Below are 13,199 nucleotides of genomic sequence, written 5' to 3'. Positions count from 1 at the left end.
TGACTATTACAAAACTTTTGACAAAAAAAAAAAAGGAAGGGAGGGGGAAGGGTTGAGTTTGGCTTGAAGCATTTGAGGGAACGCAGTCCATAGTGAGAGCAAGAACATCCCTCAGCTGAGCACGGGTGCCTGCCATCAGGAAGTGAGTGTGATGTCTGCTGAGCTCCCAAGTCTGCTCTCTATGCAGCCCATGACCTAAGTCCATAGGATGGTGCTGCCTACCTTCAAGGTGGGTCTTCCCTCATTCAAGCCTCTCTAGAAACCCTGACAGACACACACAGAGCTTGTCCCTTAGTTATTCTGAGTCATCGTGTTGACAGTCAACAGTAACCATGACACTCAGAATCAGCTTGCTTAGGTCTCCTCTCTTGAGAATGGTAGGTTGCCCCCTCCCAGTGATTACTTACAGGTTTCCATTTCATCTCCTTACAGATCAGAATGCAGAACTGGGCAGGGTTGGAGGTCGTCATGACTTTGTTCAAATTCCAGCTGTGTCACCCCAGACTGAATGGGCTTTCTAAACTTCTGTTTTCTATAAAATAGACATAGTAGTATGTATGTTACAAGTTATTTCTGAGAATCATGTGGGATAATTTGTATAAGCTCTGTACTGAGTATATATTAAAAGTGGGTTATCTTACAGTACTTCCGACTTACCTCTACCCTAAAACCACCTGGTAGAACATGCCGTGGCCTCTGTGGCACAGTACACACACTGTATACAGTGGCTGAGATGCTGGCCAGAAATGCATTTGTGAATCAGGCACATGGCGGTTTTCCAGCTATCATCTGTTAGTGACACATGGTCCTGGCTTTGTGCTTATGGGGAGTCAGCCAGCAGCTGGTGTACATACCTGTTACTTCAGCGTTGGAAGCTGAGGCAGTGTGGATTTCAGTTTCATCATCACTTTCATCTTTACTTTTAATAAACAGGGATTTTTTTTTAATTAAAGAAATTGTCAGCTTCAGAAGTACTATGAAAAGATCATTCCTGTTTTTTATACTAAAGCAAAAAAAAATTTCTGGGTGTATTTACACCACATGCTAAGTGCAGTGTGGTTCAACAGGTATCGTGTCATTGTACCATAAGGGTGTTTTCTCCCTTACCAGGCCATGAATTTGTACAAGAAGGAAGCAGTTCTTAAGGTTTGCTACAATTTCTTTGCATGGTTACTGACAGGCTACCAGACTGACTACCTCCCACAGCACTGAGCCTTGTGTAGTGACCCTCCGTTTGTATACAACACCAGACACAGATGGCTGCACTGTGCTCTACAGAACATAGGAAGTTGTGAGTGAATTTTTTTTTTTAATGTACCAAAAAATTTTAACCCCCTTTTCCTCTCTTTCTCTTTTAGGCTCTAGACCAAGATAGAACAGCCCTACAGAAAGTGAAGAAATCTGTAAAAGCAATATATAATTCCGGTCAAGGTAAGTGCTTAACTAATCCTCCCACAACTCATGAATAATGGTCAGAGCTTCTCTGTCACACGGTAGGCTATTCACAAAAGACCTTAACAGGTGACAAAGATAAGTAGGCCAAAGAACTGAGCTTCTCTCCTCTTGTCCCCATCTCCACGATCAGCCGAAGCCAGTCGTTGTTTCTGTAGTATAAGTCACTGTTAGTATCGTCTTAAGAACTCGGGAGAGTGGATGGAGGCTGGTGGTTATCACAGACGGCAGGAGGTACCTACAGTCTCTTGGTGTGGTTGCTCAGCCTGTGATCTGGTAACTTCAGTCAAACATGAAATAGTCTCTTCCTTCTTGAGTGTGACTGTACACACTGAGAACCAGTCCTGACCATGGACCCTGCAGGGGAGTTAGGGAGGGGAAAGGTTAAAATTCTTACCTTCACTGACTGCCCACTGTCATTTTCAAATGATGGCAGAGAACTTAGGTAACTAAATGTTTTAACATTGGTCCAGAGACTTTTTTGTAACAACATCATTACTTTTTTGTAACAACATCTCTTAACAACATCATTTTGTTTTAGAATAATGAATTATTAATTATATTATATATTATTTATATAATTTATGTCTATATACATGAATATTATTTATATAATGTAAATATTTTAGTATTTTAATTATATGATAAATCCACATAAATTAAATTAGTGGGTACCCATGAGAAGTGGTAGGCTCTAGCCCCCCAGGAAAGGGTTGGGACGAATGTTTCAAGGTCTCTGAGTCACCTTGATACCGTTTTTTTGCAGCCACAGCTTACTTGCAGGAAGTCACTTCCCTAACACATCAGTTGTCTCTAGTGCACAGAAAGCCTGGAAGGGGAAGATGGCTGCCTGTGAAGGAAAGAGCGCTTGCTTTGAAGCCAACCGTGAACAGAAAACTACCGTGAACTACTTACTGGGCTTTCTGTACATGGGGTGGGACCTTTAGAGACTTGTTACAGGACTTAGTGTACCTCATTTCTGTATTATATCACTGAAGTTTCAGTAAGTTCAGGGTTCTTAATGTTATTATTGTACAGCTATAGAGCTGAAAGGAATGTGAACAAGGCAGAACCTGACCTCATCCCCCATGAGAGCTTAGACTCACTAGTCTGAGGGGAAGCTTGTTCCTGTCAGCCCCCGCCCCACTCCTTAGAACATTGTACAATATTATCATCATGTTTTATGCCACTATGTCGTTTCTCTGATTTCAAGAAAATTATAAGATATTTATTTAAATAACACAGATAACTTAATGACTGTTTGATAAGTCCAGGTTTGATTTTTAATCAACAAAACTGATAGAATGAATAAAAACATTTATGTTTAATATGAACATAATATAAAAATATGTTTATATTAATAGGGACTTATTAGAGTGGCTTCCAGTTTGTGGTGGTATTAAACAGTTGTTGAGGGAGGTGACTTAGTGTGCCTAATTTCTGTATTATATTGTGGAAAGTCAGTAAATCCAGCTCAACGATGGTTGTCTCTTGATGGCAATGGCAAGAATCCTGTAGTTGTTTAGGTCATGAGGCTGGATGTCTCTGCTCTGTTTAAATATAGAAGTAGGGTCTAATACCTGTGAAGGACCCCTCAGCAGCAGGGTGGATGACCCTTTCCATGGAAAGCCAGGGCACACAGGCAGGAAGCAGAAATTCCCACCTCCACGTTCTTTTATATGGGCTGGCGCCAGCAGATGTGGCCGGACTGTAGGTGGGTCTTGTCACCTCACGTGACCCAAAAAGAAGTCCTCACAGGTGTGCCCAGATGTTTGGAATTTAGTTGACCACAGATGTAACATCTCAGATCAGCAATCACAGTTGTCTCAATCTGGAGTGCCTGGATGTTGTTGAAACCTAATTTACAACTTCTGTCTCTGACTTCATTCTGGTAAACCCCTGAAATGTGGTGGGCCTTTTGTAGGGAGTAGCTTTTTGAGAGTAACCAGAAAAGCCACAAGGCATCCATTTGAGGGACTGATTCCGTTTTGTTCTGTTTTGTTTAGCTTCTCACATGAGTGGTGTTCATATGGTTAAGCTTACTCTGATGTCTGAAATGTTACCTTCGTTTTCATGCTGTGAGGTGACATAAAATACACTTACAGTGTATAAGATGATGCTCAGGAGCCTTACTGGGATTTAGAAAAACATTAAATGAATGGGATTCATAAATGAAGAATAGCACATATATACTGCTAGACTCTATACTGTATACACTATACCCAGGTTTCAAAAAGAAGAATGTAGCTTTGCCACACTTGTTAAGCTCAAGGACAATATTTGACTGCAGAAAGAGATTCTGGGGATCTAATGTAGTATGACAGGGTGCTAAAGGACTGCCTGTCAGAGAACATGGCCACTAAGCACTGATGCTATCCTCTAGACTAAGCCAGACAACTTACCCAGAGTACCACACTTGGGAGGAAGATGAGAGCCTCGTGGCCCCAGCCTTGCTCATTACACACACTGTTTTCATCACCTTCACCTGCTGTGTGACAGGGCTCACTAAGTATATAATAAGTTGCCTGTTGTATATTGACCGGATAGGTTCTTCATTGGGAAGCTGCCTTCCAATGGCTGTAAGTACCTGCTTACCATGAACATTAGTGAGGGAGTCACTCAGTTGTAATCTGTGGCTAGTGTGACCTGTGGGTTGACCTTGTGGTTCTGTGATGGGGATCACATAGAAGTTGTACTTGTGGTAGGAAGTGTAGAGGTAAACTCAGATGGCTTGGGTCTCCTCATGGGCTACTGGGACCCAGTGCTGCCTTTGTAGTCATAAGCCAAGAAAATACAGTGAGCTTTTTTTTTTTTTTTTTTACCAGGGGATTTGGGCAGCATAGTGACACTTAATCCTTTAGAGGTGACATTTAATCTTTTAGAAGTACAGTTAAGTGAGGAAAACAGAAGTGGTTTATATCTTTCCATGATATATTCAAAGTGCAGTCCAAACTGTCCCTATCCCAGTGACTTTGGCCTCATCCTGAGAAGCCGTAAGAGGCCAATCATTGGGATTCTTTCCCAATGTGTTTTCATAATTTCCTTGTTTTCTTACAGCTCTTAAGAGACAGAAATCCCATTCAATAATGCTTAGAGATTTAAGAAACATTTTGTATTTCTGATTGGAGATTACCAACCATTCACCTTCCTAAAATGATTTGAAAAGTACTCGGCAATTATGAAGGATCATGTTTATAAAATGTGTTCTTTTTTTTTTTAACACGTAAGCTTTGACAGTACTGATTACTGAACAATGTAGAATAAAAAAATATTTCTTGAAAAACGTTATCTTCATGGAAGACCTTAAGTTTGGAAATCATTTTGGAAATTTTTCTCTCTTATCTTTGATGTGTATTGGAGTACTTAAAAATACATGCAAAACTCAAAACCTGAGAATGTCTTAGGCCAAGAGAAAGCAATCCTAGGTATTTTTCTCTTCCTTCTGTTTTTAAAGCCTTAATTTATTAATCTGTGATTTAGTCCGTGCAGCTCTTATCTCCCCCGCCCCCTTTACTTTTGGTAATTAATTTAAAATTACCCTTTCCTAAGCACTGGAAAGGGTTTAAAGTCTATTAAATATTTTTGATTTTGTTTGTTTGTTTTTTACAAAGATGAAGCATAGTTCCCCCTTCTTGAGTGTGACCCAGACTTAGAAAGTCCCTTCTTTTGACTGAAGTGCTAGCATAATTCCCTGTGATTTCAAAGGTTAGACTTAGAAAGTCCCTTCTTTTGACTGAAGTGCTAGCATAATTCCCTGTGATTTCAAAGGTTAGCTCATCAGAGTGCTAGTTCTCCATCTGCCCTGTTCTGACATTTTGATTTGGAGGAGAAGCTACCCACCTACCTAACCCGATGGAGAGAGACCTCCCATCAGAAGCATAAGCTGACAGTCACGTGGGCAGCTGGCAGGGTTAGTGTCGGCAGCCTTGCCACCCCTGTGGTCATGCGCAAGTCAGGAGTGACTTCAGAAAAGGGAGCTTAATGACACATACTGTGTTTTTATAAAGCAGAAGACTCGATCAGACTGAATGGATTATTTTACCAGATGCATTAAGAACAGTAATCGATTCTTAACAGGCTCTGTTGTGACCTTAATGTAGTTGTTTATCCTTTTCTCTTGGAGTAAAGGCCCAGGATATTTATATTACTAGATCTCAGACTGAACTGTTCATCTTATTTTTCTTTATTTTCTTGGGGTCTAATGCATCCCAGGATAATCTCAAACTCCCTGTGTAGTTACTTAGTTATGTGTGTAATGACCTTCAACTTCTGATCCTCCTGCCTCCACCTCCCAAGCGCTGAGACTAGACATAACACACCTGCCTGACTCAATACTGGAGGTCTAGCCCATGACTTCAGGCATGCTAGGTAGATATAGACATATCTCTATACACCACTGAAATGTATATTTTATTATTTATTATTGTGTGGTGATTTTCTTAGAAATGTTTGTCAAGATGTATTTGGAATAAATGTTAACTTGCTGACAACATATGGCACCCCCTAGAAATATGTAACATTGTCAGTCTGAAAGATGGGACTCTTTCTAAGTCCTTTCACTTTAATAGAAAAGGTGGTCTGTAGTTGCCCAGTGTGAGCAAGGAAGCCTTCCTTCTGCAGCAAAGCTAGGCTGATGGAAACTGGCTCCACCTTTCCACTGCAGGAGAGAAAGCACATGTTGCTGTCCTGTTTTCTCTTCCTCCTGCTTCCTTTCCATTAGAGTTGCTAGTGAGTGATTTTAGGAAGGAAATCTAGTGGTCTGTTAAGACAAAATCAGCACATGGTGTTCTCTAAATTTTCATTCGGCTATATTATTTATTTTAAAAAATAGTTCATAGATCTCACAAATAAATCTAAGGCTTTAAAGGTAAAACAATAAATTTCTCAGTGGCTACAAAGCAAGCAACTTAATTTCAGCTGCTTTTCTAAACACTTGGTTCAAATGTTCAGACATAGCATAAAGTAGGTTGTAAATAGAGTTGGCAGTTAATCCCAGTGTTTGACTATATATCATATAATGCTGATTTTAATTATGATCTTTTTAACAGGCATAAATAGATAAAATAAATTAATATTTTAATAGTTCAGTTGAAAAGGATAAAAATCACGGCTACAAAATCAGTCTGTGTTTAGGAAATTTACTGTGTTTGACTTTTTAATTATATGGATAATAACTGCATTTATTATTATGTTACATGTATTATTTTGCCTGGATGTACACGTGCATGCTCAGTGCTTACTGGATACCAGAAGAAGGTAGAAGAGAATGTCAGGTTCCCTAGAACCAGAGGTACAGATGGTTGTGAGCTGCCCTGTGGGTGCTGGGAATTGAACCTGGGTCCTCTGGAAGAGCAGCCAGTTCTCTTCTGAGCTGTCTCTCCAGACCCTGTATAATTATCTTTAATGACAACCTTTCAAAACCTTGACCAGATCCTCCTGGAAAATTACGGTCAAGATTCTAGGCATGTCTGTACCTGGCCTCCCATTCCAAGCTGCTCTTTGACCACACTTTTGAATGATTTTATCTCTGTGAGCTGCCATTCAGTTTTCCCGTAAAGCTGTTCTAAGTATAGCACAGACCCAGGGCAGCACAGGCTGGTTTGGGCACTACTTCCCCATGTGGTGTTCTCCCTGGGCCTCCCTGGAATCCTCGCTCTTTCACAGGCATTTTGAATCAGGTAACGTATCACCTGTTATTTAAGTAAATGAGCATCACTACGAGTGTATGCTCTCACATGCCTGACAAGACAGGGCGTACATTCAAAAATAGTCTGCCGAGTTATCACTCCTGGAGCGTAAGTGCTCCAGTCTGGTCTTAGCCTATGTGTGGCTTCCTAAACTGGGTTGAGACACCCCATGTTAAGATTGTGGGACATTTATCAATGATAAAGTATTCTTTACTGCACAGCAACCAAGAATTAATTCAAAATGAAGCATGGAGGAATCTGAGGTGTTCCTGTCTGTACTCACCTGTTTTGGATTGCATGGCTTTACTGCAGGCCAAGCTGTAAGCTCACACATGGGCACTTTTGTGTGGACACCGCTGTCATGCCATGCAGTGCCACCAAATACGACCTGAAGTGCTCCAGTTTGCCTTCAAAAAAAAAAAAAAAAAAAAGCCAAGACTGAATATTTTCCTACCATTATTGCTCAACACGTAAATGTCAAATTAGTGTATCTTTGGATTACACAGTTAGAATGTTTGATTTTATAAATTACTATTTGAATTGCTGACATGAGTTTCATTAAAAATTGCTTGCTTAAGTTTTTGCTTGAAATATTAGGACAGAATTTCCAACAATTTCTGATATAACCATAAATATACTTCTGCCATTTTGAATTCGTGTTTATATGAAACAACACTCTCATCATTGACCAATAGAAAATGAAGTTAGTAATGAGCTCTGAAAAGTGTTGTCTGTGCTCTATCCTGCAGTATCAGATAAGAGAATAGGAATAGGACCCCTCCTCCTGTCAGGGTAGATCTGAAAGCTCCTATAAAGGAGCTCTGACAAAAAGATGGGGAACTGTATTTCTGCACCTGTGTCAGACACAAGACCTTCTAAATTTATGGTCTATATCAGAAAGGAATTATGAATGAAGACCAGAAGAATTAGCAACACATACTACAAAGATAGCCCCACCCCCACCCCATATAAGGCAGTCTGCTTGCAGACTGGTGAGAACTACACTAAGAAAATAAAGGAAGGAGGAGATATTAACAGACAGTAAATTCAGAAAAGCAGGCTCTTTGAGGTTCTATTTTTCATGCCTGTGAGGCACAATTAAGAAGGACAGTGCTTCTGGGTGCTAATGACTTTTTAGAGAAAGGTCTCTGTGATATGGGCATTGCTGCAGTACTGGAGTGTACATATGTCCACATCCCCTGGAAGCCTGTGTTTATGTATATCTTTGCAGAGACAGAGCAGCAGCCCGCATGAGCTTGTGTTTGGGGGTTGTTATTGAAGTGTTGGGCTTTGGTGGGGAAAGCTGCAAACAACTTGGAAGATTCTTAGTAGAGGAATTGTTATATAACTAGCACTTCAGCTTGTCGTGAAATAACCACAGTTGACATAGTTATTAAGATGTGCTTATGTTGACTCTCTCGGTCTTTATTCAGTAGGAAAAGAGGAAGCCTTGGTGTCTTCTGCATGATTCCTGATTGGGCTTTATAAAAAGTGAAATGAAAAAGAAGGAAAGTGCCTGTATTTGTGTATGTGTTGACACAGAAAGAGGTAGGATTAGAAGAGGAAGTTACAGTTTCTATCTATCTGTGTATCTCTATAGTTGCATGTGAATTACACTTTTTAAAACAAGCACTTAAGGTTATAATGGTACTATCATGTGTATACAGGTCCTTTTCCCAGGCTCCAGCACTACAGTGTATGCAGCAGCTTATGTAGCCTTAGTACTCCAGCTACTGTGCCTGGCACCTGACTGGTGAACCTTTTTTGAGAGCAGGAACATTATTTGTTCAGTACACACAATAGCATTTTATTGAGCACTCACTGCAGGCAGACTGAGTTCTGGGAACTGCATATGTCACAAACGGGGTAAGCTACGAAGAGTAAGTGAAAGGTGGCTTTATATTGACTTTAAACCAGGAAGACTGAGACCTGGAATGTGGTGGCACTTCAGGGGAAAGACATTTGGAAAGACTCTATAGGTTCCAAATACCTAATCTGTGGCTCACAAGATGATAAACATGTTACTTTATTCCACTGTTCCTCAACCATTCTAATGCTGCGATACTTTAATACAGTTCTTCAGATTGTGGTGACCTCCAACCACAAAATTATTTTGTTACTACTTCATAACTGTAATTTTGCTACTGTTACAAATTGCAATATAAAGATCATATATACAGGATACCTGATTTGTGAGACCAATGGGGTCACGACCCATGACCCCAGAAGAGAATTAAGACCCAGGAGGAAGGCCAGATTCTCAAGAAAGAAGACGTGGGAAGACATGAAAGTGAAACTCACTTTGAAATGAGTAATAGTACAAACCCTGCATATGCCAGATACTGGATGTGCCACAATACAGCCATTCCTCTTCAGTTCCGCATAATGGCCATGCCAACTAGATATTAATACCTTATTGCTAGCTTACATATACCAGGATTCTACAAAGTATACCATGATGTTAAGTTTATATACGATACCACTAATATATTGGCAATTCAACCCAATCTCAGGATTATTGGCATAAATGTAAAACTTTTAAAAATGTATTCTATAGACATGTGTTTTATAGACATACTATTTCACATATGAACTAAAGATTCTGAAAACGTAAGGAATTTTTCTAAAGTCACATGGCCAGTGAGGACCAGAGTAGGAATTGAGACTCTGTCCATGTTCCGTGTCTCAGTGCACCTCTACCAAGAAGTGCTTCAGTCACATTAGTGGTTGTGCTTGGAACCGGGCTTCTGGTGATGTCCCTTGAGGTCCTACTGCTCAGTAAACACAAAGAAGCCTGATGCTTTGTTTTGTCTTGTGGCCTTATTGTTCTTCTAAACAATCTGTCCCATTCGTTATGACAAATTAGTAACCAGTGGCCAGGTGAGTCTTACTAGACTAGCTCTCTACATGAGGGAATTGAGGTAGAGTCTGGTTATCTGGTCACAACCAGGCAGTGAAGACAGTAACTGATAACTAATTTCCAGGACTTTCTTTTACTTGGCATCTGGCTCAGATTAGAAGTCCTCAGATGCAGTAGAGCCCAGCCAGGACAAATGGTTGCGAGCAGGGCCAGGCCTCAGTCCTGCCAGCCTTCTCATTAGCTATGTGACCTTAGGAAAACTGCTTAGCCTCTCTCAACCCTTTCCCATGTTTAAAATGAGGATGTAACAGTAGCACTTAATTGTGGACACTGGATGAGTTGACGTAGAAGGAGTACTTAGTATAGCTCTGACACATTGACTCATCCAAAATCTTAATTCCAACTAATTGTAACTATTGCATTGTTGGTGTCACTAAGGCACAAAGAAGCCTGTTGGGTGCCTGACACTTACCCTAAACCTTTCATGTAGTGGATTCTGAGTAGGTGTTAACACAGTGTTCTGGCATGTCGGATGCTCTGCTGAGTTGGGTCAGCAGACGGGTGTGTTTGAAATCAAGTGTAGCTGTTCTCCAATTCTGGCTGCATCCCTCAGCTTTATTTACCTATGAAACAGCACCATCATGGCTGGAGAGATGGCTCAAAGGTTAAGAGAACCTGCTGCTCTCACAGAGGACCCAGGTTTGTTTCCCAGGACCCACATTAGGCAATCCACACCTTCTTATAACTCCAGTTTCAGGAAACCTCACACCCTGTTCTGACCTCTGTGGTCACTGCACACTCAATGTACACACAGATGAGCAGACACATACATGTGCATATAAATAAGAATATAAATTTAAAAAAAAATAGTACCTTGAAGGACTGTTCTATGGGCCTTGGAGTATTACTGTGATGGGTTCCACTACATACTCTGTGCTTGATAAGTAGCAGAGGCCAAAGGATGGGTTGGCAGGCCAGTCTGGAAGAATGGTGAGTTCTGCCACAAGTAAGCAGCCATCAAAGAAAGGCCTGTGGATTATTGAGAAAGTCCTCGAGGTGTGTGTAAACAGTGGAGCTGCAGTGCAACCCGAAGGCACGCCTGACTCGCAGGGTGTGAGCTTTGGTTTTCTGATCTCAGAGTGTTTGGACGCCTATGCCATCTGGCCGGAGGATGAAAGACCAGTTGTGCTACAGAGAGCGGGGTGGGCAGTGACATCACTCTGATGTCATCACATACTTACTGTGCTTACATGCTAACCTCCAATAGCTTAACTGTCTGAGATAAATGCCATCGATGTCTCCATTTTGCAGTATGGCTTAGAGAAGGCCACTTGACCAAGATAATGTCACACAGGCATTGAATGAAGGTTCATCCCACTTTAGATTTTACATTTGAACAGGGAAGAGCTTTTCCTCTAAGCTACATTCAGTGACTGGGATCTGCAACCAAGACTGTCAGAGATACAAATCAACAGGGAAGGGGCTGATTTAGTATGTATATGGGGGCTCTAGCTTTTTGAGCTTATGCACCTCCCCAAAAGACCTATAAATTGTGAGCTTCACCAAAATAGTCTCTACACTTTGCCTCTTCCTTTCCACAAGTCACTGTCTTAGAAGCCCAAGGCTTCTACCTCTTGTCTTGTTATTTCTAATTCTTGCGGTACATATCATAAAAGAGAACTTTTCTCATGAGCCCTCATCTCCTGGAGTGATCAGGCTTTTGTGCGTTTAGTCTGTCTCTTTAGTTACAAAGCTATGTCTGTGATGGTGTCCGCTGAAACCTTTATATTTTTCCACAAAATTATTTTGTTACTACTTCATAACTGTATGCCTAAAGTGATAGCGCATTTAGTTGGCCGACTGTCCTCAAATACGGTCTCCCTCTGCCTCTGCCTGTGATACTTCCTCCCCAGAGCAGTATTACTGCCTCTCAGACTTGTTACATATTGAAAAAATCTTGGAAAACTCTTGGTTCTATGCAGAGGTAGAGGTATTTTGTGAGGGCAAATGGGCTGCGGGGAGGGTGCTTTCAGTAAACCGTCTCTGATAGATTTATAATGCCGTAAGCTAAATGATACTTAAAATGCATGAGACCTATTCCTGTGCTGTTAGATATTACATACAGCTCTGACTGGCTTATTTTGGGCTTATGCTACTCCCCCCTTTAGTATTATTATCCCCAAATTCAACTTATTATACTGCTATATTTTAATATCTATATCTATATGTATATATATGATATATCACTGTGTTTGAACAAACACTCATTGATGCATTCATATGCACACCCAGGCACTATATAGGTTTTCTGGATCTATACCTAACTTCTGCTGACTTATCCATTCTGGCTTTCGGCCTCTCATCTATCACACTTTGCAGAGATCTGGTGAGGAGGAAATACAGTGTCACAGAGAGAACGGTCAGGCCAGAGAACATTCTCAGCACACATCAATACCCTCCTCCTATGACCCGGCTCTGCTCAGGTCATCTGACTTCTCAGTGAGTCACCATTGTTCATCTGCCAGGCTTCTCATAATTCTTCCTAACTCTTCATGAAGTTATATTTCAGGGGAATAGATGTCAGGGGAGGAAGAGAAGCAATTGCAGTTTCATGAGATGCCTAGGAAGGGATTCTAGAACCAATTTGTAATAATTCCTTTCTTAATCTGGGTAGTGAGTAGCAGATACTCTAATAATTTACACATCTATACACATTTCATTCTATGACTTCAAGGGAACAAAGAGCAAGCCTGTGTGCCAGTGTATCCCACCTAATGCTGAGGTGCTTTCTCCCCTGGAGCGTTGAAATGGACTTCATTGTTTCTCACTGGCTTGCAGAAGCAGAAAGAAGCATTAGGTGGGAGTCTCAGTGGGGTGTGGGCGTCTATGACCCAGGTAGATCTATGCTTTGGGGCAGACGTGCACGGCCTATTGTTGAGCTGAGATGGTCTTTCTATTTTTTCTGAGGTTTAACCAGAGATGTGTTTTATCTTTTAAAAATATCGCAGTCATAAATGTTTATCGCCACTGCAGGCATCATGAATTTTAATGCTGTGATGAGCAGAAGTCTTTGGGAGCTTCATCTGGTCTCACTGGATGACAGCGATGTTTCTTGCCCGTTATTCCCTGGGCTGCTGTTTCATTTCTTGAATGGCCATTGCTCTTGTACAGTTATTGAAGAAGGTTTGAAGTAAAGCATT

General features: G+C 41.0%; 1 protein-coding gene across 11 annotated transcripts in view; it reads left to right on the top strand.

The window, feature by feature from the left end:
* Positions 1 to 13,199, top strand: part of Asap1 (ArfGAP with SH3 domain, ankyrin repeat and PH domain 1) — a 289,301-nt gene that overhangs the window by 171,209 nt on the left and 104,893 nt on the right. For all 11 annotated transcript variants that reach the window (XM_029469564.1, XM_021182730.2, XM_029469563.1 and 8 more), the window contains one exon: positions 1,359 to 1,431. In XM_029469564.1, coding sequence (XP_029325424.1) covers positions 1,359 to 1,431 — 73 coding nt within the window. The remainder of the gene's footprint in view (positions 1 to 1,358; positions 1,432 to 13,199) is intronic.

The sequence above is a fragment of the Mus caroli genome, chromosome 15 (assembly GCF_900094665.2).
Source record: "Mus caroli chromosome 15, CAROLI_EIJ_v1.1, whole genome shotgun sequence".
NCBI lineage: Eukaryota > Metazoa > Chordata > Mammalia > Rodentia > Muridae > Mus > Mus caroli.
The sequence above is the reverse complement of the archived record's forward strand: the minus strand, read 5'-3'. Positions and strand labels throughout refer to the sequence as shown.